This window comes from Thermothielavioides terrestris, chromosome 4, assembly GCF_000226115.1.
Source record: "Thermothielavioides terrestris NRRL 8126 chromosome 4, complete sequence".
NCBI lineage: Eukaryota > Fungi > Ascomycota > Sordariomycetes > Sordariales > Chaetomiaceae > Thermothielavioides > Thermothielavioides terrestris.
Genome location: NC_016460.1, coordinates 76181 through 97336, shown reverse-complemented (window position 1 = coordinate 97336; position 21156 = coordinate 76181). Strand labels below are relative to the sequence as shown.

Below are 21156 nucleotides of genomic sequence, written 5' to 3'. Positions count from 1 at the left end.
ATGACTGTTGGTCAGCTACTGTGGTAGTTGATGGCCTCGGTTACCGAGACGGCCCACGATCGGGTGTCGTCGCCCGGTCTAACTATCCGTACCGCCGTCGATAGTTCCCTCAGGCCCCTGTTGGCTTGCGTTCGCATGCCCCAGGCAGGGGGCTGCCATGAGCTCCTCTCCCATGTTCCAGGTTCACACAACAGCGCCCGCCGCCCCCAGGCAAGGGGCTGCCATACGCTCCTTTCAGTTCTGGCAGAACAGCGCCCCGCCGCGCTAACTAGGATCCATTGCCTGAGCGTTGTCACAGTGCCGTTCACCGAAGGGTGAGGAGGTGCCACTAGTGTCGTGCGTGTACTGCGTAGACAATGCGGCCACAAGCAGCGCAGCAGCAGGCGGTTCCTTGCTGGCTGCGCGCGGCGACGAACTCTCGCCCTCCATACCGCTCTGCTCTTAAACTGCGCCGGACCCACCGCCAAGGCATGGCTCTCGAGTGCCAGTTCTGAGTCGAGGAGTGATGCTGTGACCGCTCTTCCCCCGTGCGACTGCCAAGCGACGCGATGAGCACCGCCGAGTACCCGCCCGCGTACCTCAACGCGAACAACGCCGGTCGGATCGTGGGCGTCGTCGGCGTGTTTTGCTTCCTCGCCATCACCTTCGTGTCGCTGCGAATCTACGTCCGGGTGTTCATGGTCCGGGCCTTCGGCGTCGACGATGCGCTGATCATCCTGGCCTGCGTAAGTCTGCGCTTTTTTTTTTCGTGCGTCGGTCGTCGAACGGTTGCTGACCCGGAGGGGACGCAGGCGCTCGCGCTCATGTCGTGGATCTGCCTGGTGCTCCAGATCCCCTACGGCCTGGGCCGCCACGCGGTCGTAATACCGGTGGAAAACCGCATCAAGTTCGAGCGTATCACATTCTGGAAGACGGTCTTCTCGGACGGCTTCGCACTGGGGTTGCTGCGCATCTCCATGGCGATCAGCCTGCTCCGGCTCAAGAAGGACCTGCGGTGGTATCGCTGGTCGCTTTTCGCCGTGATGGGTATGTTCCGCCACCGTTTGAATTTCGGGGCCGGGTGCTGATCGCTGCCGCAGTCTTTGTCGTGCTGTACTCGATCCAGGCCATCACCTGGCTGTTCGTCTACTGCACGCCGTACTCGGGCTGGTGGGAGTTCCAGTGGATGAACCCGTTCGATCCGCGGTGCAAGTCGTTCACCGTGTTCGTCGACCTCGTGTACTGGAACGTCTGTGAGTGGATCGTGACTTTCTCCAGGAGTTCTGGCGAGCCGTGCTGACGCCCGAGCGACGCAGCCTGCAACATTTTCACCGACGTGCTGCTGGGCGCCCTGCCGGTCCCCATCATCTGGAACCTCAAGATGAAGCTGCGGGTGCGGCTGTACGTGATCGGCATCCTCAATCTCGGGTACCTGTACGTTTCCCTCTGGAGTTTCGCACTGCTGCCGGTACGGCTGCTGACAACCGGCGCGACGCCGCCCTGCAGCGCGGTCCTGATGGGCATTCTCAAGGCCGTGTTCATGCTCACGACCGGCGGCGACCCGGACGCCATCTTCAATTACTGGGTGCATTTTTGGGAGAAGTGAGTGAAACAGCGACGGCGACGGGCGGGTGCATTCGAACTGACCTCCCGCAAGCCTGCAGCTCGACATCGGCATCATCGCGGCCTGCGCGTCGTTCCTCAAGCCGCTCGTCGGGCGCCTGCTCAAGATCAACAGCTCGGCCGGCTACTCGCACCCCACGAGCGGACGCTACTACCACCGGGGCGGGCGCACGCCCATGGGCGGCGAGACGATCGGCAGCAAGTACGCCAACCGGCGGCAGGCCGACCGGAGCCACGCGGACGAGTTCGAGCTGCACACCAAGACCGAGCACGAGGTGGTCACCCGGGTGCAAGCGGCCGGGTCGCCAGCGGGCTCGCAGGAGCGCGTATCGGCCGAAGCCGTCGACGTGCTGCCGAGCGACACCAACAGCGAGGAGATCATCCTGCAGAAGCCGGGGGCGGCGCACGGCATCGTGATATCGCGGGACGTCAAGGTGCAGTACAGCAGTAAATAATGCAGGGTCATGGCTCGAGGCCAGGGCTCGGCGTTCTGCGGACGGGGTGGAGAGTGCTGTACATAGAGTGTAGATCGGGGAGGAGGGCGTTTGCATGGAAATAGAGTTCGAAGAGACGCTGCGATGGGATTGAGCGGCTGCTGCCGCCACGAAATGAATGATTTAATGCTAGGTAGTTGCTTGCTAGCCACGCGTCGCACCTTCCACCACACAAGGTCCAGGCAGCCATCACCGGGCAGAGGCGATAACCAAGGCACCTCACCCTCCTGCTTGACATGGAAGTAACTTCCATTGAGATGAGCAATCCCCTCTCCAACACACCGTCGACAGCTGACTTGCAGCTCTGGTCCTTGCCCTACACACTCCCTCCCTAGGTACCCGACACTATTGAACGTTGCTGGGTCGGGCCGCGTTACGCTCGTGCTGCGAGTGGGTCGCGCGGCACGGCACCAGGGGTTGGAGGGGGTGAGCTAGGCGGGGTGCCTGAACCGAACAAGGTTCGGCAACCCCACCAAGCGCATGGCGCTGCTGTGGCCCAAACTCGGACTCGACATCGCTCGCTGGAACCACCGAACGACCTGAACTATATCTTGGAGGCGGCGCGATGCAGTCCGGCATCTCAGGTGGGTGCTTTTTTTTTTTTTTTTCGCGGCCGCCGCTGGCTGCCGTTGCTTTGACTGACGCAGCTGTGTGGGCGCAGCCTCGCAGGAGCTGGTCTCCCAGTTCAACGAGCTGCTCGGCTCGGACCGGCACTTCGGCCTCCTGGCCACCATCGCGTCCGAGCAGCTGCAGCCGCTGCGCCTGCTCACGCCCGCCTCGCCTGGCGCCTCCTTCGCGTCCAACGTCGCGTCGCTGCTGCAGCCGCACGTCAAGCCCAACGAGGCACTCTACGTCATCCTGCGGCGCCATGCCACCGCGCCCGCTCTGGTGGCCGTGACCTACGTGCCCGACACGGCCCCCGTGCGCCAGAAGATGCTGTTCGCGTCGACCCGCCTGACCCTCGTGCGCGAGCTCGGCAGCGAGCACTTCCGCGAGACCTACTTCGCCACCACCCCCGAGGAGCTCAGCCCCGCCGGCTTCGAGAAGCACGACGCCCACAACGCGCTCGACGCCCCGCTCACCGAGGAAGAGCGCAGCCTGGGCGACGTGCGCCGCGCCGAGCAGGAGGCCGGCGCCGGCACCGCCAAGCGCGAGATCCACCTGAGCACCCACATGGCCACCTCCGTCGCTGAGGACGCGCTGGCCGCGCTGAAGGAGCTGGCTGCCGGGGACGGCAGGTCGCTGGTCATGCTGGTGAGGTCGCCTCCGGCCGCTGCGCCCAGCCACCTTATCTCGCCCAGCACCGCTTGCTGACGATCGTGACCCCAGAAAATCAACCCCGACTCCGAGTCGATCGAGCTCGTGCCAGATCAGGCGGCGCCGTCGTCCATCCCGGAGCTGGTGCAGGCCATCTCGCCGGCCGAGCCGCGCTTCACCTTCTACCGCTTCGCGCACACGCACGCCGGTAGCGAGACCAGCCCGCTGCTGTTCTTCTACACGTGCCCGAGCAGCTTCAGCACCAAGGCCATCAAGTTCCGCATGATGTACCCACTGATGAAGCGCGCCGTGCTCAGCGTTGCCGAGAAGGAGGCAGGCCTGCGGCCGGAGAAGAAGTTCGAGGTTGAGGAACCGAGCGAGATCACGGAGAAGGCCGTCCTGGAGGAGCTGCACCCCCAGGCCGAAGTGAAGAAGGGCTTCAACCGGCCGAAGCGCCCGGGGCGCTGATGACGCATCGAAGGCGAGCTGCCGGCCGAAAAAAAACATCTTTGCTGGCACGTGAGATGGAGGTTTTTGGGCAGTTAGCATCTGGCTCCTCGAGATTTACTTGCGCCCATCGCCTGCAGTAACGCGCGCCCCGCCCCCTGATGCTTCGCTAGTGTTTGCCCGTGCATCCCGCCGAACTTGTGATGCTTTGGCCCTCATGCATGCTTCGGCGCTGTGCATGCTGGGGCCTTCGCGCATGTGTCGCGTCCCCGACATATGCTTCATTCGCAAGCATGTGTCCGCCCCTGGACACATGAGTTTCCCCATCGCTGGTAGAGGATAAATACCGTAGTACATGTGTCCGCCCCCGGACGCATGTAAAAGCCCAGTCTTGCCTCGAATCCAGAGTGCTCAACACCACGCTCTTCCCGTCCAACACCGCCTAGTGCGCTTCCGACGCCATCTCTGCGCTTTCCACCACGCTTTAGTCCCTGTTTGGACCCGTTCTCCTGCCAAACATGCCTCACGCTTCCCAGCCAGAGCCTATGTTTGGCCTTCTTTTCCAAGACGCGCCGCATGACCACCTCCTCGTCCGCTTTTTCGGCTCCGGCGCGTCTTGCCAGACCTCGCTCGTCTGCCCCGTCGGTGGTGGCCCCGTTCGCGTCCGGAAGGCCCTCAAGTCCACCGCCATCGCCACGGGTTCCCTCAACGAGAGCGCCGAGGTCCAGTTCGACCGCGACGTCGCCGTGGCCCGCCAACTCCACGCCCGCGCCGCCGCCACCGGCTACCGGTTGCTCGTCCCCAAGCTCCTCGGGGAGTACCCGCCGCTCCCGGGCCAGCCGCAGCGGGGGAAGCAGCGACGGGGGTCGTCACACCCGCCGACGGCGCCGCGCTCGTCCTACTGGACCCTCTGCAACGGCGGCACGCTCTTCGGCTTGGACATGGCTTGCGTCCGGGCCGGCGTCTCCCTCCCGCGCGGGCTGGTCCTGCACTTTCTGCAGCAGGTGCTCGAGACGCTCGAGTTCATGCACGCGGACCCCGTCGCGCCCGTCTTCCACCGCGACCTGCACCCCGAGAACGCGCTGCTGCACTTCGCGCCCGGCCGGCTCCTCCCGGACCTCTACATCATCGACTTCGGCCGGGCCGGGACGCGCGCCGCCCCCACTGCAGCAGCGGCTGCAGCCGCAACCACCGAAGACGACGACGACGACGACGACCGCCAACGGCGCTGCTGCTGCACCCGCGCCCGCTGCGACTGCAAGGCCTGGGATGTCTCGCGCCTGCTGCACGACGACCTCCTGTCGCTGCTGCGTTGCCCAGACCACCGCCACCCCCGGCCCGACATCGACACCGACACCGGCAGCGAGAGCGACACCGACACCGACACCGACGCGGCGGCGGGATCCTGCCCGCTGTGCCGGGCCCGGCGGATGCTACAGGCCGCCGACCGCGCGTACTGGGCGATCGTGGCCGAAGACGAAGCAGCGGCCGCCGCGGGGGGGCACGGGCGCGGGCGAGCGCAGCAGCACCGCAAGCGGCAGCTGGCCGTGCCCACGCTGCAGCCCATCATCGGCTTCCTGCGGCGCGAGGTGGCGCACGAGCTGGAGCGGGTCGCGACGGCGGCCGAGTTCGCCGACTTCCGGCGGCGGGTGCTGGTGCCGGTGCGCAAGGCGGCGCTGGCGCTGGAGGCGGCGGCGCCGCGCGTGGCGGCCACGGCGGGCGAGCTGGTCGCCGCCTGCGAGGGCGTGCCGGGCCCGTGGAGCGTCGTCGCGCTCGATGTCGACGCGGATGGGTGCGCTGTGGACGACCCGAGGGTCGTGCCGGCCGGGCCGCGGCGCAGCGAGGAGGAACTGTGATGGCCGCGAGCAGCGCCCGGGGATGCTTTTCGATGCGAGGGAAGACTTTGAAGATCCGGTCCCAGGTCATCTCCTTCTCAAGGTCCATCGGTATGGAAAAACTCCGGGTTTGCGCGCTGTCGCTGCAGCTATCAGTACTATATATACTTACGACGCCGACATGATAGCCTAGGACTACGTGGCTCCGAATCGTTGAAGTCAAACCTACCTAGGCAGTAGCGGCATAATTGTCACTGAGTGTGGTGGTTACAGTCGAAGATAAATGAGGTAAACACATTGGCAAATAGCACGGAACCAATAACTTCAATTGCGTTGCCACCGTTGTGCACGGCCTTTGAAATAAGATACGCGGTGTCAAAGACCTTGCTTGTGTGCGCACACTGGCATGAGGAGAACGGTGTGCCTAGAATGGAACATTAGTTTGATGGAAGCGAAGCTTCAATGACGATGCCTTTCGAATGTGTACTGTGTACACAGAGGAAGCGAGGAAGGAGGCTTCGGTTCATTTACCAGGCAAATCCTCCAGAGTTTTCGTTGTTTCGATTGGATGCCACAGCTATGCCGTGTCTTAGCGGTGGAGATGTCCCCAGTCTTTTCTCCATCTTTTCTCTATCTTTCCCCCTTTTGGCTATGTCTCCTCACAGTGTTAATCCTAAATCGATATAGAATGGTGATATCTAGGTACTCACTTCGTTGTTGGCTTGCGGGAGATGTAGGATCATCAACGGCTGCTTGACGTATCTCGAAAATACAGTGTGGTGGGCGTCTGTCGAGGGCGGTGTTGACGTCATGGTGGTGTGGCGGTGTGGCTTAGCCACTGTAAGCCGGTTCGACCACTGCGAGCCAGTTCGACCACTGCGAGCCGGTTCGACCACCGCGAGCCGGTTCGACCACCGCGAGCCGGTTCGGCCACCCGGGTTAGTGGTTAGGGTTCGGGTTAACGGTTAGGGTTAGGTTTTTTTTTTTTTTTTTTTTTTTTTTTTTTTTTTTTTTTTTTTTTTCCTCTCTCCTAGCTATCTAGCTCAGGTGGTCGTCGACTACAGTAGGCTGCGGGTGGCGATCGCATCACTTGACCCTTTCAAGCTTCGCTTCACCACTTACTGTGGCGCGGCACAGTCAAGGGTCTTGTATCGGACTGCTGTTAGTACTGGAGGTTGTAGATAGTTGCCAATTCACATGGAGATATAGAATCCAACTTTATATGATTTGGTGCCTATAATCCGAGTTCAAGGACACTGATGTACAAGAGCCGGTCTAGTGAATAAGGACCTTAAGATGTATACCGAGGTTGTTGCCTTTGTCGCCTAGACCGCAGAGAATTGAGCCAGAAGCAGCAGACAGTACTAGAGCGTTGCTAAATGCCCGACAAAATGCTATCGTCAGCTTGGCCTTGGGAAACGGCAGCAAACCTCTTTTTTTTTTTTTTTTTTTTTTTTTTTTTTTTTTTTTTTTTTTTTTGGTTGGTTGGTTAGCAAGCCTCTCTAGACTTTGGGACAATCCATTGCAAGTGCAAGGGTTCTCTAGCAGCGTTTTCTACCTGCCTTGGCTGTGTGCGTCTTGCCGACGCTGGGCGGCCCGAACATAAGGATGATGATGCCCCATGCTGCAGTGGCTCGATTAATGCTTGATCTTACCGTGTCCGCCACCGCCAGTCTCGAGCTTGTCCTTCTTGGGCACGAAGTTGTCAATCGCTTCTTGCAACTTCGTTTTGCAGTCGACAAACTCCTAGGCCAGCTCTTTCTCGCCACCAGGGAGCAAGAGGTTGTCGAACACCTTGTTGTTCCACACGGCGTCTTCCAGCTTGTCGATCAGGAACCGGCCTGGCGTCGGATCAGTTATGCTGGTCAGCTCACGGTCTGAGATGCGCTTAGCCCATTGATGCCTCTTAAGGTCGAACCCGATCAGCCACGGGGTGGTGAACAGACAGTGGCCGTCCAACAGCGTCGTCAGGTCCTCGGTCCAATTACTAGGCGTATCTAGCTTGGCCACAGCAACTCTCTCTTTCTCAGCCTAGCCATCCTCCCCCTCGGATGACGAGTCGCCAATAGGATCGTCGTCCCTGGCTGGTGTCATCCTCCTGCTCACCCCTTCCTCGAGCGGCAGCATCCAGCTCTGGGAGTCGGGCGTTGGCCGCGGTCCATGAAGCATCTGGACTGGGCATCCGAGCGGCTGCGGATGCTGGGCTGCAATGCACGATGCACGATCATGGCTCAGAGTGCTGGCAAATCTAAGCAGAGAAGAGTGGTACCGCTGCCTGGCGGCCCTGGCTTACCTGGCGTTGTGGAGACTGGAAGTTTTACAGGTCGCCGGGCCAACGTCTCCTGTCCGCCAACCAACGACATGTACTATGTAGGCAGCAAGACGCAAAGGAAGCGCCGGGAAGATTTTGAAGGGCAGCAAGAATGGGGCAAAAAGCGAGGAGCCGGGGCTAAAAGAAACTCTCCCGCCGGGAATTGAACCCGGGTCTCGAGCGTTGCCGGTTGACAAGCTCACATACTGACCACTATACTACGGAAGACGCGCAGGTGTGGGCACCTGCTGTAGCACCTGGTTGGCCGGAAGCGAAAATCGGGGCTTATCAACGGGATTGAGGTGTTGCACTGGGTCGCTGAACCGCTTCAGCTTCAGGATAGATGGATGGCGAAGATTAAGGGCTAAAAGTAAGCAATATGGTATGATGATCCAGTTCCTTGGTTATGACCACAGTGCGACGCTTTTTGCGAGACGGGGCTCGCCCCCCTCAGGAACAATGGCTGGGGATATAGGTTTTGATTCACTCTACTCCAAGAACGAACCCACTCTACTCCAAAAAAGAACCCAAGCCGCCACCGAGAAGGCTCCGGTAATCGTCACTACCTCAATCACCAGTCGAACACCCGGGCATCAGATTCATACAACGGAGCGACCTACTCTTCGGCAGCGAGCCCGAGAAACCCAAGCAACACCGCCGCCCAAACCAAGTTTGACCCATTCCCTGGTGCCCAAACAACTCTCCATATTCCGACCCGGCCACGCATTCAGGCCTCAGCTGGTCGCCATCAACGCGATGTGCTTGAGCTCGCTGGAACCGCAACGTCAGCTTCAGCGCCATGGCGTGCCACCCAACACGAGGAGAGGGCCAACTCACTTCTGCACCTGCTCGCCCACCTTGAGCGGCGGGTACTCGACTTCGTCGCCCTCGTCCTTGCCGAGGCTGAGTTGCTCGGCCCGGACGCGGCGGGCCTGCTCGGCGAGCGCGGGGATCGGCGCGAGGTCGTAGTCGGACGACAGGTGCCAGAAGAAGGTCGACGAGATGCGGATGAGCGGGCGGTCCGGGAAGCGCGCGCGGCGGTCCTCGATCACCTCCAGGGTGCGCTCGTTGACGACGACCTCGTGGTAGCCGGCCTTGACGAGCCCGCCGGTGATGTGCTCGAGCTGTTTGCCCGCCTGCACGAGCAGGTAGTTGCCCGGCGGGATCTTGACGGGGATGCGCTTGCCCGTGTTGCGCGCCCAGATGTGCAGCCCCGGGTAGCGCGAGCGGCCGTGGATGGTCAGGAAGTTGAGGTCCGTGTGGAAGCCCGCCAGGATGATGTCCTTGGCGCCGTACTTGCGGAGGTCCGACGCCGTGGGCGCGAGGAGGTGCGGGCTGCGAGCAAGTGAGACGCGGTTCTCGCGCGGGGAGGAAGGGAAGGGTGTGTTTTGGGGGGGGGGGGGAGAGGGGAGTAGGGTGACAGCATAATTACCCGTATCGGCCTGCGTCCTTGAACGTGTCGGCCGGCAGGCCCAGCCCGACCGCGGCCATCTGCGTGAGCCCTTCGACGCTGCCATCTGGTTAGCCCCGCCGGCGTCATGCCGCGCTGGAAGGTCGGCGCCCGGCCACTCACGCGTTCTTCATCGCCGTCCCCCATTGGTTCATGACGGGCCCCCAGCGCTCGCGGATGTGCGGCGCCTCGGGCGTGATGTTGGGCGCGTTCAGGGCCGGGAACTGCGTCTCGTACGGCGGCGGCTCGACCATGCGCCAGAAGAAGCGGCACTTGGGGTCGGGGGCGTGGGCCGAGATGTCGAGCGGGCGCTCGGACGGGGCCAGGCGCTCGATGACGCGCAGGCACGGCTCGTCGACGGCGCACTTGGGCTTCTCGGTGTTCTCGAGCGTCACGCCGATCTGGTAGGCCAGCTCGGGTCGCTCGTCGCGCCGCAGGGCCTCCTCGGGCTGCGCGAAGTAGTCCTCGAGCAGGTCCAGGAACGTGTCGTTGTCGCGCTCCGACACGCGCGAGTCGTGCAGCACGAGAGCACCGTACGAGATGAGCGCTTGCGCCGCCCGGGCGCACTCCTCCTGCACCGCCGGCGAGTCGCGCGGCTGGTGCAGGAACACATCGAGGTCGATGATCGGGAGGTCCATCGAGAGCTCCTGCGTCGCCGCCATGTTGCCAGAGGGATGTGTTCGGAGTTGGAAAATGAAATGAATCCAGCAGCGAAAAGTTTATTTTCTCGTCGTGTCCCGTCAGTTGCTTCGACCACGGCAAGTCGCCCGATTTTTACTTGGCGATGGGTACCTACATCGGCTGTGGCCGCCCTATGAGGAAGGTCTGTTCACGAGCTGGAACCTCTGGAGGTGAGCAGGTTCGCTGTTCGCCGATGCCCGCGGCGGCTGGAGCTGGTGCTTTGGTGTCGACCCCACCCAAGTGACATGCCGATGACAGCCGCTTGACAACAAAACGGGCTCCCTTCGACCCTTCGACAGCGACCGGAGACCACGCCTGTCGTCACAGACAAGATTGTTGCAGCCTCCAAAGGAGCCAAAAGCGTTGACCTCGCGCAGACCGAGGCAAAAGGTCTCTCCCGCCGGGAATTGAACCCGGGTCTCGAGCGATGTCTATGACAAGCTCACATACTGACCACTATACTACGGAAGATGTGCAGGTGTGGGCACCTGCTGTAGTGACTGGGCGGGTTGCCTGTCGAGCACGGGTTTATGAAGGATGCTCGCAATCCAGGCTGTAGGCAACCTAAGACATTAAGCGGCATCGATGCGCGCCCTGCAGCTGCAAGACCAATGTACACCATCACAGCGCCTTCCGTCATGGCTTGGCGAGGACGAACTGGCCGGTCTGTGCGTCGTTTCAACGAGATGGCCAAAGGACTTCAACGGAGCACAGTGCGGGCGGTCTATGGCATTGGGAGCTGGGCAACCAGACGATATCATCCGTGTCTGTGTGCTCTGAGACCGTTGTCCAGTCAAATCACATCGGCCAAGAACGACATTGATCAAGGAACGGGCAGGGGTTTCTTGGATGCAGCGGTACAGAACATAGATGCTCGCTTCAGCGCATCTGGCCGCAATCTGGGAATGCCTGCAGCGACACCGCAGGCGCAGGAGAAACCGGTTTCCGGAGCCAGGAACGGCCGTCCGAAACCAAGGCGCGGCTCGTCCGCTGCGCTGAGACATGCATGTAATACACTGTTCCTGATACTACCTGGCGATGCTAGTAGCGATGGATGAACTGCAGCGCGTGCCGGACCCCAGCCCACGCCTCCTCGGCCGTCGCCAGGATCTGGTCCTCGGGCAGCCTGAACCCGCCCCTCGCTCGCGGCCCGGGCCGCAGCTCGATCGTGTAGGCGTAGTCGGCGCCGAGCACCTCGAACGCGTAGTCCACGCTGTCCCCCGTGGTGGCGTAGAGCAGCTCGCACGCCGCGCCCGCCTTGTACTCGGCGCCGTGGACCTTGCTCATCGCCTCGGCCAGCTCGCCTGCCAGCCACGCCGCCGCCGAGAAGCGCGGCAGCTTCTTGTCGCACGAGTACCCGTAAGCTGCGCGTGCCCACGTCAGTGCCAGCCAGAGAGAGAACGAGAGACGGAAAGGGGAAAGAGGGCTGCGACCGCACGGTGCATCACGAGCTGCCCGAACGAGTGCCAGTCGATGAACAACCGCAGCCCCTGCCGCTGCTTGATCGCCTGCAGCGCCGTGGCCAGCGCCATGGTCTCGGGCGCATCGAACGCCCGGTGCCCCCGGTACGTGGGGTGGCAGGGCCAAGCGGACGCGCCGCCGCCGGCTCCGTCGTCCCAGTGGACATCCCAGTTGCGGTTGAGGTCACGGCCGACGCAGGACGTGCCGTCCTGCCTCTGGCGGTTCTTGCGCCACATGCGGTGGGTGGTCTGGCTGTGCACGAAGCCTGGGCAGGTTGATTAGCATCTAGACGCGAAGGGGAAGACCGGACCGGACGCACCGTCCGGGTTGACGACCGGGAAGATGTAGAAGTCGAAACTGTCGAGCGCGTACCGGACGTCCTTGCTGACGCCGTAGGACGTGAGGAGGCGGCTCGCGATGTACTCGGTGACCATGGTGGTGATCCACTCCCGGGCGTGCGCGGTCCCGAAGAAGACGACGGCGGGCTTCTTTCGCGGGCCAGATTTGCCGAAGAGGTGAATGCCCCAGATGTTCCGCTTCTTAAACGACTTGCCCGCGGTGAATATCCTCGCGCGCGACCGGTGCTCCTCGGACAGGCGGCGAAGGTAGTCCACGTGGGCCCGGTAGTCGTGATACCTCTCGAACCAGGAAAGCGACTCGAGGGCTGGGGGGCGCTGTTGTTAGCTGGCTGGACAGACGGGACGGCAGGTCATGCCTACACTCATTTCCTGTCAATCCGTCGAGCGGGCTAGGGGCTGCTGAGAGAGACACAGGGATGAAGAGAAAGACGAGGATAGGGAGCAACTTCATGAGGAGCTTCATCGTAACTCGTGGTAGCTGAAGGTGATTGATACCACACGGCGAGACCAAGACCCTAACGGCTGACTTGCGCCTTCTACTACTCGTTGCGGAACTTCCGCTTTGGATGGAGGCGGCCGCATTGGGCGCCGGGCCGGACCTTCTCTGATTGCGACTGCAGCAAGACCAATTCAGAAGCTGCGGCGAACGGCCCCGCCCTTGGTCTCGCCGGCTACCTACTAGTGCAGCGAGATACGCGGAGCCTATATCCAAGCTAGGCATGTCAAAAATAGAACTGCTGCTGCGGAGGTTGCCCCGGCGGGGGATGGGCGAGGAAGTCAAAGTTCATCGAGTCCAGGCCGGTGTTGAACGGGTCGGGCGACTCTGGGAAGCGAGGTCAGCGTGGCGTCGCCATTGCCGACCGGGCGACCGTTAGGCTGCTTACCCCAAAAGATGAAATCGTACAGATCCATCGGCGACATGTAGCTGGCCGGATCGAAGCCGGCCACGTCGGGGAGCGGCTGCGGGCCCGTCCCGGGCGGCATTTGGGAGAAGGGGATGCTGCCTCGGGGTTAGCCTGCTTCGAGCTAGACGCGTCAAGCTAGATCGACAGGATGACCTACCCTGCCGCGAATGGGGCCACGGACCCGGCCGCCCCCTGCTGTTGGAGCTCGGCCATGGCGAGCGCGGCGTTCTGGTGCGGGTCCAGCGCGGCCGCCGCGGCGCGGGCGTCCTGACCGGCTGCCGGCCCGTTGGTGAGAAAGCCGGGCTGCAGAGGCGGCAGCGGCGTGCGCGTGCCCGAGGCCGGGCCCGAGATGCTGCCCTCCCGCTTGACGGGCGGCCCGACGACGGAGCCGTGGTCGTAGATGTTCTTGAGCGCCTCCAGGGCGCGCGACAGCGGCCCGGAGAGCTCGATGTCGAGGTCCGTCCGGCGGATGTGCGGCTGCGGCGACGTCTGCTCCTTCGCGGCGGTCGCCGACAACGCCGAGATGAGGTCGCCCTGCAGCTGACGCACCTCGGGATCCGCCTTCGTCTCGCCCAGGATGCCCAGCAGGACGGCGGACGACAGGCCGTGGTAGGTGAAGGCCCACGACCGGGTCGGGATGACGGAGAGCTGGTGCATCGCGAGGAACATGCGGACCGTCTCGGTCAGGTTCAGCTTGCACCGGTCCGCGAGGAACTTCTTCTGCGCCGCGTCCAGGCGGTTGCTGTCGCGCCGCATCAGCGCGGGCCGGCAGCAGACGGAGACGATGAACGACGTGTGGAGGCGGATGGCGAAGTGCTGCAGGCGGTCCAGCGCCGACTTGCACGTTTCCTTGCTGCGCAGCTGGACCAGCAGCCTGTCGCGGATGCTCTCGACCGCCTCGCAGTTCTGCAGGATCTGCGCGTACGTGCAGGTCGCGATCGCATCGGGGTTTAGCCTCTGCGATATGATCTGGCAGAGGTGATACATGGCTTCGAGGTATGCCCAGCCCTCGGTGTTGGCGGTCGGCGACAGCGGGATGGGGCAGCAAGGGATGTTGGTCATGGGGGAGCTGGGAGGCAGTCAGCATTGGGCCGCGGCACCCGGCGCACAGAGGGGGAGGGCTACCGATCGAACGACAGGGACGTGAGCGTATCGTGCCAGACGCATGTCCACCTGAGGCGAGTCAGCAGCCTGCCCGGACGTTGCTACTCGTTGTGGGGCGAGTCACCATAGCTTCCGCCGCGCCATCTCCTTCCTCGCCGCGTCAGGGGTCTGCCGGCCGTCGAGCGGCTGGGCTCGGTGCAGGCCGAGCGACTGGGCCAGGCGGCAAGTCAGACCCAGCAACGCCCACGAGGCCTCGGCCTTCATGTCGTTGAGCAGCACGAAGCTGGTCATCAGCAGCGCTTGGATGGAATCCAGGTTGGGCCTGGACCGTCAGCGGTGTCCAGTGCAGCCGCGGGTGGCAGACCCAATTACTTACCTGAGCAGGAAGTTCCCCAGCCGCAGGAAGTGGAACGAGATCTGAATGTACCGCTGCGAGTCCCGCGTCCGGACGTGGTACGGGGAGTCGTGGTACTGCGAGCCGACGGCCAGCACGGCGAAGAGGATGGACAGCCAAGACGCGGAGACGGGCTTGGTCGACTTGGTGGACGCCCGGGCGTTCTTGGCACGGTCTTCGAGGTAGACCATGAGCCGGGACTCGAGGTCGTCGATGTCGATGACGAAGCCCCAGAACGGCTGGGGGATCTCCTTGTAAGTCCGGAAGAGCCTGGCGGGAACGGTGAGCGGACAGGCGCTGCGAAATCAAACACGCGGGGCGGACTCGGGCACGCACTTCATGACCTCCCGGTCGGACGGCAGCTCGGACGCGATGTCCGAGGTCAGCCGGTCGAGATGGCGCGCCGACATCAGCGGGAAGGGGGCCGAGTTGTCGAGCCCGAGGAGGGAGCGCATGTCGGAGCGGATGCCGTGGGCCTCCTGGGGCTCGTTGGCGGCGGTCTGTTCTCGGAGCAGGGCCGGGATGCTGTTCTGGCCCACATAACGCGTGGTCTCGGTGTTGTCGGGGTCTGGGCGGCGTGTGAGCAGCGCGTGAGCAGCAGCGCGTCGAACGCAGACGGGAGACGCCGAGGGCGTGTGCGAGTCACTCACCGAACGCGCTGATGGCCTCGCGGTCCTCGTTGCTCTGGCTCCGGGCCTCCTGCTCGCCGGGCGACCGGGCCCGCTTCTTGCTCGCCCCGGAGGCCTGCTTGGAGGCGGCCGAGTTGCCCTTCGCAGCGGCGGATCTGTTCGGCTTGTAGGAGCACAACTGGGGGTGCTCCCTCTTGCAGCAATTCTCGCAGGGCGACTTATTGTCGCATTTCACCTTGCGCTGCCTGCAGGGCCAACACGCAGTACCTGTCACAGACATGGCATGAGCAAAGCACCGGCACGCACCGACAGGGGTGTCTTCGGCCCGAGGATGACGATGAAGACCGGAGAGCCGAGAATGGGGGACGAGCAGCCGGTGTGACTCTGACCGAGCTCCACCACCTACCGTAGCGCACCTTGCGGTGGGAGTGGATGATGCGGCTGGCCTCCTCGGGCGTGAGATCCTCGAGGCTGGGGCTCTCGTGCGTGTCCGACATTGGCGCGGGTGCGACAGGAAGTGCCCGCACGAGACGTGGAAGGGGAGGGTCGCTGCGGGCGGCGGCCGGTGGGCAGCGAGAAATCCGAGGGACGGCCGAGGGAGTCGCGGCAATCGGGACCCGTCCCGGTTGGAGACGCGCGACCTGGAAGGTGGGGATCGCGCGGACGGGCGCGCAGGGCTGCTCTGCAATTGACGCTGGGGATGCGGCTCTGGGGTGATGCAGACAGTGGGACGGCGGCAGAAGGCGGCGCTGGGGCAGCAGGGCCGGGTGTGAAATACCGACACAAATCCGAGGCGTTGTTCTGGAGAAAAAGAAGCCGAGCACTCAGATCCGGATCCCGCTCCAGCTGGTGGGGGGGTGCTCGGGATTGGCGGCAGCGCACAGACGGCTGGCCGAGATGGTGGGGGTGTGGGCGGGGGAGAACCCACCTTAAAATTACGTCAACTCCAGGTCGTTAGGTAGCTGTTAGTGGCTGCTGCCTGCCCCTGGTCCCCGAAGGCGCTGACTGAGCAACCAACCTGCTCCTCGATGCTTGCAACCTGCAGCTCAAAAGTATCAGGCTGCGCCAGAAGGGAAGCGTTTTCATCGCGCCCGGGACTGATAGCCCTCGCCCATGATATCGTCGACGGGACGGCTCGACGCTTGCACCAATTTGAACCCTGAAAAATGGATTCTGCGGGAAGATGCCCACTAGGTACTGGGCGCACGACACGCTTCCGATTCTGGAGAACTGGACCTCACGAGACAACCTCGAGACGAGACCGTGCCCAGTTCACGCGCGCTGGCGTCCAACCTACAACGCCAGCCCCATTGAGGCCTGCAGTCAGCCGCCCGCCGCACGCCGCCCGCAACCCCCCACATCTCCTCAGTTCCTCCGTCTGAACCGAGTCCTCCTCTGTGACCGCAGCCGCAGCCGCCGCTTGTTCGAGATGGGATGGTTGGCCTGTGCACGCTGCTCTGAGGCCCACCACCATCACGGCTTCGCGTGGGGGGGGGGGGGGGGGGGGGGGGCATCACCGCGGCTGGCGCCGCCATTCAAAGTTAACCTGCAATTTAACGTTAACTTAAGCTCCCGCGTTTCTGCAACAACCCGACCCGCCTGGCAGGGTCCCCGTTGCACACACATCGCGCATCACAAGCAATCAATGGCTCTCTAAAATTGCGGTTGCATACTGCCGTTGCTCGTACTTACCTCGCCTTGCTCCAGAAAACAAGTCGCGCCAGGAAGCGCCGGCAGGCGTCGGGAAGCGCTGTTAGGAAGCAGCGATGGGCAGCGCTGCCGGCTCGGCCTTCCTGGCGACGCCGAGCAGGACTGCCAGCGCCGTCGACAAGGTGATCCAGCAGCTGAACGACGACTACGGCTTGGGCCTCCGGATCCCCGACCCGGCCCTGTCGCCCTCGCGCCACAACCAGCTCGCCGAGCAGGACGAGCAGTACGCCCAGTGGCTGCGCATCTTCCGCGGCATCAAATTTCTCTATTACCAGCGCGGCGACAGCCTCGAGCAGGCCCTCGACAGCTTCTTCCTCGAGGCCAGGGCCGCCAGTCGGCGCTGGGTGCCCAAACCTCGCGCGGACCCCGGCACGCTGCCGTCACCGAGAAGCGCACCCAAGGCACAGACTCCAGACCAGCAATGGAACCTGCAGACCATCCTGGTCAGCGTGCTCGACCGATTTAAGGCACAGAGCAGGGCGCCCCCGCTCGCGCTGTCGGCAGTTAGCGGCCGAGCAGGCGCTCGTGGACCCCCGCAGCTCCCCGCTCCAGCCGAGGAGAGCGATCCGGGCTCCCTCCCGGAGTCGCCGGCGTCGACCGGATCGAAGCGGTCCTCGGATGGTGCCTTGGGCCTCGACGCCAAGCGGTGGAAGGGCCAGCCACCCGCGCGTAGTCCGTCCCCTACCCCGACGGTGCTCAGCAATGCGCTCGACAACGTGCCCAGCCGGCGCCGACTCGGCTTTCCCCCGATGGACTGGTCGCCCCAGCGGCAACGCTTAGATGCAGAGCGCAGCATATCCTCCGATACCTCCGGTAGCAGCAAGGTATCCAGTCTCTTCAGCCGCCTCGACAGCCAGCGCTCGACCCAGACGACGTCGGACGGGGAAGAGCGGGAGCAGAAACACGGCCCGACCGTCATCGTCTCTAGCCTCTCGCAGCAAGGCCTCTCGGCCGCGACGAACAATACCGTCCCGCCTCCCACACGCACCGCCCGCCCAGTCACAGGCGGCGCCTCGCGTGCACCCCCGCGGTCCTCCGCAGCCGGCACGCTTTACTCGGATCTTTCCCATGTCGCATGGGATGATTCCGTGGCCGAAATTCCTGGGAGTGGGAGAAACGAGGCGGATGCTCTACCCATCCACCCCGAGGTCTACGCGAGGCTGCAGAACATCTGGCGTAAGTGGTTCCCGCCCGGTCGGCTATGGCGCCGCCCCGTTTCCTGACAATGCCGCAGCCAAGTTCCCGCGCTGGCTCCACGCGGCGCCGCTCGCCCTGGCCTGGGAGCTCACACGGATCTGCCTCCACTGCAAGGTCGACCTCGAGGACCCCACCCTGCGATACGACCCCAGCTGGGCGACGTCAGACATGGCCGCCCTCTGGAGGAGCCTGACCCAGCTCGACGTGTTTCGGGGAAAGTCGTTTCCGGAGCGGCCGTCGGCCGAGGCGTTCGCCGCGGCCTTGACAGGAAACTTCGAGAGCCGCGGCAACACGGTCGTGTTGTCGGCCTCACTGGAATTCAACCCCAGCAAGACCGGCCCCCTGTTCCTCCTAGACATGAAGCCGCTGCGATTCGACGAGGGCTGCAGGCTGACCCGGCGCTTCGGTCCGGATCGCTTCCTCGAGGTTCTCGTTCCGTCTCCCACCGCGCTGAACGCGCCGTCCATACTCAAGGACGGAGGCGCGGCCCAGGTCATCCGCTGGCTGACCGAGAAACCGCACTCTCTGGTCGGCCGGCAGTGGCAGGCCTTCTACACCAAGGATGCGGGATACAGAAAGCCGGCCAGAGAGCTGCGCCTGGGGCCGGACGCCAAGGCCACCTTCAAGGAGAGGGTGCACTTCTTTGCCGAGCGTGGGCACGACTTCCGCCCAGCTCCTCTTCGCACGAGAGCCCAGCTGCCGCCCGAGTCTCCGTCCCGGCGGCGGACCGAGATCCGCGTGAGCGAGATGCTAGACTGGCTGCTCCAGCTGGAGCAAAATGAGTACCAGCCGCACCTAAAGCTCTTCTCGCGCATCCAGCTGGGCCTCAGCAAGACCTTCCCCACGGTGACGTTCGAGCCCAACCAGATCCGCCACCGCACCGACGATATCCTCTCGCCCGCCGGCAAGATCATGAATGACGGCATCGGGCGCATGTCCCGCAGCGTGGCCCGGAAGATCAGGGACGCACTCGGCCTGTCCGACATCCCGTCGGCCATCCAGGGCCGCATGGGCTCCGCGAAGGGCATGTGGCTGATGGATGTGGCCGATGCGGGCGACGACGACTGGATTGAGACGTACCCGTCGCAGCGCAAGTGGAAGTGCGACGACGCCGACGCCCTCCACCGGACGCTCGAGATCCGCAGCGTCTCGACCGAGCTGAAGCCGGCCGCACTCAACCTGCAGTTCCTGCCCGTGCTCGAAGACAGGGCCAAGGACAAGGCCCGCATGAGACGCGCCATCGCCGCCCGCCTGATGAACGACCTGAAGAAGCAGTTCGATAGCCAGAAGGCGGCCGTGGAGCGCCCGCTGCAGTTCCGTCAGTGGGTCAACGAGTGCACCAACTCACGGTCGGAGCGCGTCCGGCACGGCCAGGTGCCCTTCCTGGGTGGCCTCCCCGAGAACAAGGGCGAGGTGCTCAGCTTCCTGCTCAACAGCGGCTTCGACCGGCGGCAGAAGTACATCCAGGACCTGGCGTTCGACCTGCAGAAGCAGCGGTGCGAAGTGCTGCGGACTAAGCTCAACATCCACGTCGGCCGGTCCGCCTACATGTTCATGGTCGTCGATTTCTGGGGCGTCCTTGAGGAGAACGAGGTGCACGTCGGCTTCTCGTCCAAATTCCGCGACGACGTGGACGATACGACATACATGCTCCTGACGGACTGCGACGTCCTGGTCGCCCGGTCGCCCGCCCACTTCCCCAGCGACATCCAAAAGGTCCGGGCCGTCTTCAAGCCGCAGCTGCACGCGCTCAAGGACGTCATCGTGTTCCCCGCCAAGGGCGACATCCCGCTCGCCGACAAGCTGTCGGGCGGCGACTACGACGGCGATATGGCGTGGGTGTGCTGGGACCCGGACATCGTCGAGAACTTCACCAACGCCGATATGCCCAAGGAGCCGGACCTCTCGGCGTACCTGGGCAAGGACAAGACCACCTTCGGGGAGCTCGTCCGCGACACCGGGCGGACCGGCGCGGCGGCGCGGCACGAGGCCGTCTACGACATGATCAACAAGAGCTTCCAGTTTGCGATGCAGCCCAACTACCTGGGCATCTGCACCAACTACAAGGAGCGGGTGTGCTACCACAACAACAGCGTCAGCGACGGCGTCGCGCTCCTGCTCAGCACGCTCGTCGGCAAGCTGGTCGACCAAAGCAAGCAGGGCATTCTTTTCGACGCGGCAAGCTGGGACCGGCTGCGGCGGGAGCGCCTCGGCGGCCGCATGTCGGTCGAGGACCCGGCGTACAAGGGCGACGTCTGGGCCGGCGCAGGCGAGCCGCGCCACATCGTCGACTACCTCAAGTTCGCCGTGGCCAAGCCGACCATCGACCGCGAGCTCGAGGAGCTGCACAAGGTCATGCAGGCCAGCCGGCGGGCGGGCCCTGACGACGACGCGGCGGCGCACAGCTGGGACCCGGACCTGGCCGTCTACTTTGAGAACTTCAAGGCGCTGACGGCCGAGTCGCGCTCGCTCCGCGCCGTGCTCGAGGCGCTGCAGAACGCCCTCGGCGCGGTCGAGCACGAGTGGAAGGTGCTGATGAGCAAGGGCAGCTCGTCGTCCTTGACGTACCCGGAAAAGGTCCGGCAGCTGCACGCCAAGTGGTGCGCCATCGAGCCGCGTGCCGTCGGCCGCGCGGGCTCCAACCGGCTCGACGCTAAGACCGCCGCGCTGTTGGAGCAGCCGTTCCTGGCGGATCGCGGCGGCGCCGGCACCAGCTACTGGGCGCTGCTGCGCGCCAGCACGGCCTTCAAGGCGTATTACAAGACCAACCCCAAGTTTGTGTGGCAGATGGCCGGCGCGCAGCTCGCCTTCATCAAGGCGCAGATGAGCTCCCCCGGCGGCGGCGGCGGTGGCGGTAGCGATGGCATGCCGCTGCTGGTCACGCCGCTCATGTACGCGGGGCTGGCGCCCGACGGGCGGTTCGTCAAGCAGTACCTGGCGCGGCTGGAGTGTGACGGGTCCCAGTACCCCGACGACGATCTGGAGGGGGACGGCGAGGATGGCGGCGGCGGTGGCGGGCGGGGAGATGACGTTGATTGACGGCGGATTGCTTGGGTGGCTGGCGGTGCTTATTTCTTCTCCTTTTCGGTGGCTAAATCTTTTCATTTCCCGCCGGCAGGCGCCATTTTCATACGACGGAGCGCCGGGGTTAAGTCGGCAATTCTTTTGTGAAGCGGTCGGAGCGGCGGCTGATTGGTAACTAATGGGAGGCTTTTTGGGGGCCAAACGCCCCTTTTTCTTTCTGCGAACGTGCTTCGGCCTGCTCGGAGAGCTCGGGGTGTTGCCTTTTCACGGTGATGTTATTGTTCCCAGTCCATGCC

General features: G+C 63.7%; 7 protein-coding genes and 2 non-coding genes across 9 annotated transcripts; 4 read left to right on the top strand and 5 right to left on the bottom strand.

Annotated features, from left to right (window-relative positions):
- Window positions 1–548: 548 nt before the first annotated feature.
- On the top strand, window positions 549–2249 carry THITE_2079469 (uncharacterized protein; the record flags this gene model as incomplete). The annotated part of the gene is made up of 6 exons (XM_003654900.1): window positions 549–725; window positions 792–1026; window positions 1080–1232; window positions 1296–1413; window positions 1486–1581; window positions 1637–2249. 6 exons carry the CDS (start codon window positions 549–551, stop codon window positions 2055–2057), a joined length of 1200 nt encoding a protein of 399 aa, XP_003654948.1. The 3' UTR covers window positions 2058–2249.
- Window positions 2250–2661: 412 nt separating this feature from the next.
- THITE_2151119 (uncharacterized protein) lies at window positions 2662–3940 on the top strand (the record flags this gene model as incomplete). The annotated part of the gene is made up of 3 exons (XM_003654899.1): window positions 2662–2680; window positions 2758–3350; window positions 3426–3940. The coding sequence occupies 3 exons, from the start codon at window positions 2662–2664 to the stop codon at window positions 3819–3821; spliced, it is 1008 nt and encodes a 335-aa protein (XP_003654947.1). The 3' UTR covers window positions 3822–3940.
- A 378-nt stretch (window positions 3941–4318) lies between these two features.
- On the top strand, window positions 4319–5656 carry THITE_155259 (uncharacterized protein; the record flags this gene model as incomplete). The annotated part of the gene is made up of 1 exon (XM_003654898.1): window positions 4319–5656. One exon carries the CDS (start codon window positions 4319–4321, stop codon window positions 5654–5656), a length of 1338 nt encoding a protein of 445 aa, XP_003654946.1.
- Window positions 5657–6609: 953 nt separating this feature from the next.
- On the bottom strand, window positions 6610–10230 carry THITE_2170790 (uncharacterized protein). Its single transcript, XM_003654897.1, has 5 exons — window positions 9520–10230; window positions 9379–9456; window positions 8784–9281; window positions 8411–8717; window positions 6610–6636 (listed from the first exon to the last, which is right to left on the bottom strand). Exons 1-4 carry the CDS (start codon window positions 10056–10058, stop codon window positions 8681–8683), a joined length of 1152 nt encoding a protein of 383 aa, XP_003654945.1. The 5' UTR covers window positions 10059–10230; the 3' UTR covers window positions 6610–6636; window positions 8411–8680.
- Window positions 8095–8174, bottom strand: THITE_t108. The gene has a single exon. It is a non-coding gene; the product is annotated as a tRNA-Asp (tRNA).
- Window positions 10231–10469: 239 nt separating the features above from the next.
- On the bottom strand, window positions 10470–10548 carry THITE_t107. Its single transcript has one exon. It is a non-coding gene; the product is annotated as a tRNA-Asp (tRNA).
- Window positions 10549–11055: 507 nt separating this feature from the next.
- On the bottom strand, window positions 11056–12459 carry THITE_2118175 (uncharacterized protein). Its single transcript, XM_003654896.1, has 4 exons — window positions 12258–12459; window positions 11858–12202; window positions 11516–11803; window positions 11056–11441 (listed from the first exon to the last, which is right to left on the bottom strand). The coding sequence occupies exons 1-4, from the start codon at window positions 12358–12360 to the stop codon at window positions 11119–11121; spliced, it is 1059 nt and encodes a 352-aa protein (XP_003654944.1). The 5' UTR covers window positions 12361–12459; the 3' UTR covers window positions 11056–11118.
- THITE_2118168 (uncharacterized protein) lies at window positions 12460–15711 on the bottom strand. The gene is made up of 9 exons (XM_003654895.1): window positions 15336–15711; window positions 14951–15196; window positions 14637–14868; window positions 14283–14570; window positions 14031–14228; window positions 13928–13975; window positions 12960–13871; window positions 12782–12897; window positions 12460–12720 (listed from the first exon to the last, which is right to left on the bottom strand). The coding sequence occupies exons 1-9, from the start codon at window positions 15424–15426 to the stop codon at window positions 12620–12622; spliced, it is 2232 nt and encodes a 743-aa protein (XP_003654943.1). The 5' UTR covers window positions 15427–15711; the 3' UTR covers window positions 12460–12619.
- Window positions 15712–16465: 754 nt separating this feature from the next.
- On the top strand, window positions 16466–21081 carry THITE_2079458 (uncharacterized protein). Its single transcript, XM_003654894.1, has 2 exons — window positions 16466–17815; window positions 17874–21081. The coding sequence occupies exons 1-2, from the start codon at window positions 16696–16698 to the stop codon at window positions 20873–20875; spliced, it is 4122 nt and encodes a 1373-aa protein (XP_003654942.1). The 5' UTR covers window positions 16466–16695; the 3' UTR covers window positions 20876–21081.
- Window positions 21082–21156: the final 75 nt, after the last annotated feature.

Bases quoted from the DNA above. Each gene is read 5' to 3' on its own strand.
- THITE_2170790 (XM_003654897.1), bottom strand. From the start codon at position 10,058: ATGGCGGCGACGCAGGAGCTCTCGATGGACCTCCCGATCATCGACCTC. The intron at 9,457-9,519 runs GTGAGTGGCCGG...ACCAGATGGCAG, and splicing joins GGGACGGCGATGAAGAACGC to CGTCGAAGGGCTCACGCAGA. The intron at 8,718-8,783 runs GTGAGTTGGCCC...TTGCGGTTCCAG, and splicing joins GTGGGCGAGCAGGTGCAGAA to CGAGCTCAAGCACATCGCGT.
- THITE_2079458 (XM_003654894.1), top strand. From the start codon at position 16,696: ATGGGCAGCGCTGCCGGCTCGGCCTTCCTGGCGACGCCGAGCAGGACT. The intron at 17,816-17,873 runs GTAAGTGGTTCC...ACAATGCCGCAG, and splicing joins GAGGCTGCAGAACATCTGGC to CCAAGTTCCCGCGCTGGCTC.
- THITE_2118168 (XM_003654895.1), bottom strand. From the start codon at position 15,426: ATGTCGGACACGCACGAGAGCCCCAGCCTCGAGGATCTCACGCCCGAG. The intron at 14,571-14,636 runs GTGCGTGCCCGA...CGTTCCCGCCAG, and splicing joins TCCGACCGGGAGGTCATGAA to GCTCTTCCGGACTTACAAGG. The intron at 12,721-12,781 runs GTAAGCAGCCTA...CTCGCTTCCCAG, and splicing joins GTACGATTTCATCTTTTGGG to AGTCGCCCGACCCGTTCAAC.
- THITE_2118175 (XM_003654896.1), bottom strand. From the start codon at position 12,360: ATGAAGCTCCTCATGAAGTTGCTCCCTATCCTCGTCTTTCTCTTCATC. The intron at 12,203-12,257 runs GTAGGCATGACC...AGCGCCCCCCAG, and splicing joins CGGATTGACAGGAAATGAGT to CCCTCGAGTCGCTTTCCTGG. The intron at 11,804-11,857 runs GTGCGTCCGGTC...CAACCTGCCCAG, and splicing joins CCCGGTCGTCAACCCGGACG to GCTTCGTGCACAGCCAGACC.